The following is a 3,903-nucleotide window of genomic DNA, read 5'->3' as shown; positions in this document are numbered from 1 at the left end:
TGATTTTTTTTTATTTATTAAAAATGCACTATGGATTCATGCATGTAGATAAAATAGTGAGTTTTGTTGCTAATTGGTTCCTGAGTTATATTTTTTGTTAAATTAATTATTAGAATATGAGGGGAACGGTGTGGGGAGAGGGGCAGGGCAGGAGTGTATAAAATTTTATAAAATCATTAGAATGGGATTAATTATTTTAGTTGTTGTTGTGTAGAAAATATTAAATGGATCGAAGTTGGATAACAACAACTAAGCCAGGTGACCCAAAATATCAAGTAGGTATTAGAGAATTTGTTAAGTTTGCAGTTAAGAATAGTGGAGGCCGCCATAAGCTACCATGCCCTTGTCACATGTGCCATAATTTCTTGTACAAGAGACCCGAAGAGATACTTAATCACTTGGAGAAATGGGAATTTGATAAAACATATACGTGTTGGATTTGGCATGGAGAATGTAGAGATGGAGCTTCGGTGAGTAACTTTTCAGATAATGCTAATGAAGGTCAAGATACAAATGAGGGAGATAGATTAGAGGAAATGCTCCATGTAGTACAGGAGAATTTTGATGAAGATCCCACTAAATTTGAGAGCTTATTAAGTGACTCTGAAAAGCCTTTGTATGAAAGTTGCACCAAATACACAAGGTTGTCTGCCATACTTAAGTTGTACAACTTGAAGGCGGGTCATGGTTTAAGTGATCAAAGCTTTAATATGATCCTAGAATTGGTAAAAGACATGCTTCCGGATGATAATGTCCTTCCAAGTTGTACATATGAGGCAAAAAAGACACTAAGTGTCATGGGTTTACCTTATGAGAGAATTCATGCTTGCCCTAACGATTGCATGTTGTATCAAAACGAGAATGAATCGTTAGAGAGATGCGCAATTTGTAATGCCTCGCGATACAAAAAAGATGAAGGACGAGTGTCTGCTAAGGTATTATGGTACTTTCCAATAATACCTAGGTTTAAAAGGCTATTTTCTAATGCCGGAGATGCTGAAAAGTTAACATGGCATGTCTATGGTCGAGAGGATGATGGAATGCTTAGACATCCTGCTGATTCCCCATAATGGAGGTTTATTGATGGAGAATTTCCAGAATTTGCCAAAGAAAAGCGTAATTTACGCCTTGCTTTGTCTACAGATGGTTTCAATCCATTTGGATCATTGAGTAGCACTTATAGTACATGGCCTGTTGTTTTGATTACCTACAACTTACCTCCTACACTTTGCATGAAAAGAAGGTATATGATGTTATCACTACTAATTTCTGGTCCAAGGCAGCCTGGTAATGATATTGATGTGTATCTGGCTCCACTAATTGTTGATTTGAAGATGTTGTGGGAAACAGGTGTAGAGGTGTTCGATGCACATCGTAACGAGAATTTCAATTTGAAAGCATTGTTGTTTTGTACTATTCAAGATTTTCCAGCATATGGAAATCTATCAAGATACACAGTTTACGGGAAAACTGCTTGTCCCGTATGCATGGAGGTTTTTCCAGGAAGGTGGTTAAGTGCATCTAAGAAGAATGTTTTTTTATGGGAATCGTATATTTTTGCCATGTACTCATCACTATCGCAACTTGAAAAAGGCTTTCAATGGACATCAAGAGTTTAGGGTGCGCCCTAAGATACTATCTGGAGTAGAGGTGTTTGAAAAGATCAAAGATTTGAAGATCACATATGGTAAGAAGCACAAAAAACTTCTTCCTCAGCAAGGATTCAAAAAGTGTTCAATTTTGTGGAGCTTACCATATTGGAAATTCCTTTTTGTGAGACATACACTTGATGTGATGCATATTGAGAAAAATGTGTGTGATAGTGTTATTGGTACACTATTGAATATTAGTGGAAAGACCAAAGATGGGGAGAAAGCTAGAGATGACTTGAAGGAAATGGGGATTAGAGATGAACTCCATGTGGTTGAGAATGAGAATGGTCGAAAGTACTTGCCACCGGCTGCTTATACGCTCTCTAGAAAAGAGAAAATCGAGTTATGTCAGAGCTTGGCCGGAGTGAAAGTGCCGGAAGGTTATTCTTCTAACATTCGCAACCTGGTAAACATGGAAAGTTTGAAACTTATGGGCCTTAAGTCTCATGATTGTCATGTTTTGATGCAAAATTTGTTGCCCGTAGCTATTCGTTCAATATTGCCTAAAAATGTTCGATATGCCATTACTAGACTTTGTTTGTTTTTTAATGCAATCTATAGTAAAGTCATTGATCCCGAACATTTGAATTCTTTGGAGGAAGAAATTGTTATAATTTTATGTCAATTAGAGATGTACTTTCCTCCATCTTTTTTTGATATCATGGTTCATTTGACGGTTCACTTGGTAAGAGAGATAAGATTTTGTGGTCCAATATATTTGAGAGTTCAATGGGCTTTTGAAAGACAAATGAGAACATACCAAGGGTATGTGAAGAATGCTTATCGACCTGAAGGTTGTATTGCTGAGCAACTTTTCTATGAAGAAGTACTACAATATGCTGGTGATTTTATGATAAATTCAATGAGAATAGGGATTCCTACATCTCGTCATAGTGGACGAATGGATGGTGTGGGAACCTTAGGTCGTAAGCAACGTGATATGTCTTATGACAATTGGCACAAGGCACACTCATACATTCTGCATAATGAGGATGAAGTTGCACCCTATGTTGAAAGACATATGAGACACTTGAGAAAGTACAATCCAAGAGCAAGCGAAAAGGCATTGGCTGACAAACATAGCAAATCATTCATTTCTTGGTTCAAAGATGAAGTAATGAGGGAGCTCGATGACTCTTCAATAGTAATCTCAGATCGAGTCAAGAGTTTAGCATATGGACCTGACTTTAGTGCAACATACTATTCAGGATATGTTATAAATGGTTGCACTTTTTACACAAAGTTCCAAGATGAGCACAGCACTATGCAAAACAGTGGGCTCACTTTAGAGGCTTAAGCTATTCACTTTGCTAGTGCAAAAGATAAGAATCCCGTATGTGGTACTATGAGATACTATGGAGTCATTGAAGAGATTTGTGAGTTGCATTACACCATGTTTTCGATTCCTCTTTTCAAATGCCAATGGGTTGACAGCAACAACGGTGTTGAAGAAAGTAACTTGGGACTTATTTTAGTCAATCTTAACAAGGTTGGTCACAAAGAGGATCCTTTTATTTTAGTTACCCAAGCAAAACAAATTTTTTATATGACTGATCCCTTAGATAAGCGAAGGTCAGTTGTCATAACACCAAGGCCTCGACACTCCATTGATGATTGTACTTTTTATAGTGTGCTGGAGATTCCTTCTTTGACAAGAAAAGTAGTGGACGATAATGTTGATGACTCTTCAATATATGTGAGAGATGATCATAATGAGGTTACATGGGTTGAAGATACAAAGAAGCGAAAATCTGTCAAGCGAAAGCGATCTCGTAACAAATGTAAATTTTTATTTTTTTTTAAAGTACTAACTTTTTTTATTATTATTATTGGTTTTTCCTTAGGATGTCCTACTTAAAATTTTGGCAATATTATTACAATTTTTGCATTTAACTAACCTATTAAATTTATTTTTCTGATTTTTTTTATAGGTTGATGGCTAGAAAGAGAAAACGTGTACGCCCATCCAATGAAGGTGACACACTACATCCTGAGGATTCTGAGAAAATTAGGCGTGAGGATGAGAGGGGTCGTACTGTACTTGCTGTGGTGGGGAAGGCGATCCAAGAAGGCACCAAGATTCGTTTGGAATGGCATCCTATTAAAAGAGTTCCAGTAGGAGAGCACAAGTCTCATTTCTCCACCTACATTGGTGTTGTTGCCCGTGAAAGAGTAACGATCACTTATAAGGAGTGGTCTGACCTTCCAAATGGAGTCTTAGACGAAGTCTACAATGCTATCACAGTAAGCA

General features: G+C 37.2%; 2 protein-coding genes across 2 annotated transcripts; both read left to right on the top strand.

The window, feature by feature from the left end:
• The first annotated feature begins 224 nt into the window (after positions 1-224).
• Positions 225-1,070, top strand: LOC145610653 (uncharacterized). The gene has a single exon (XM_081665959.1). It carries the CDS (start codon positions 225-227, stop codon positions 1,068-1,070), a length of 846 nt encoding a protein of 281 aa, XP_081522085.1.
• A 180-nt stretch (positions 1,071-1,250) lies between these two features.
• LOC145610652 (uncharacterized) lies at positions 1,251-2,949 on the top strand. The gene is made up of 2 exons (XM_081665958.1): positions 1,251-1,481; positions 1,594-2,949. The coding sequence occupies exons 1-2, from the start codon at positions 1,251-1,253 to the stop codon at positions 2,947-2,949; spliced, it is 1,587 nt and encodes a 528-aa protein (XP_081522084.1).
• The last annotated feature ends 954 nt before the right edge of the window (positions 2,950-3,903 follow it).

The sequence above is a fragment of the Chenopodium album genome, chromosome 24, assembly GCF_948465745.1.
Source record: "Chenopodium album chromosome 24, dcCheAlbu1.1, whole genome shotgun sequence".
Classification (NCBI taxonomy): domain Eukaryota; kingdom Viridiplantae; phylum Streptophyta; class Magnoliopsida; order Caryophyllales; family Amaranthaceae; genus Chenopodium; species Chenopodium album.
This window is presented reverse-complemented; position numbering and strand designations above follow the sequence as displayed.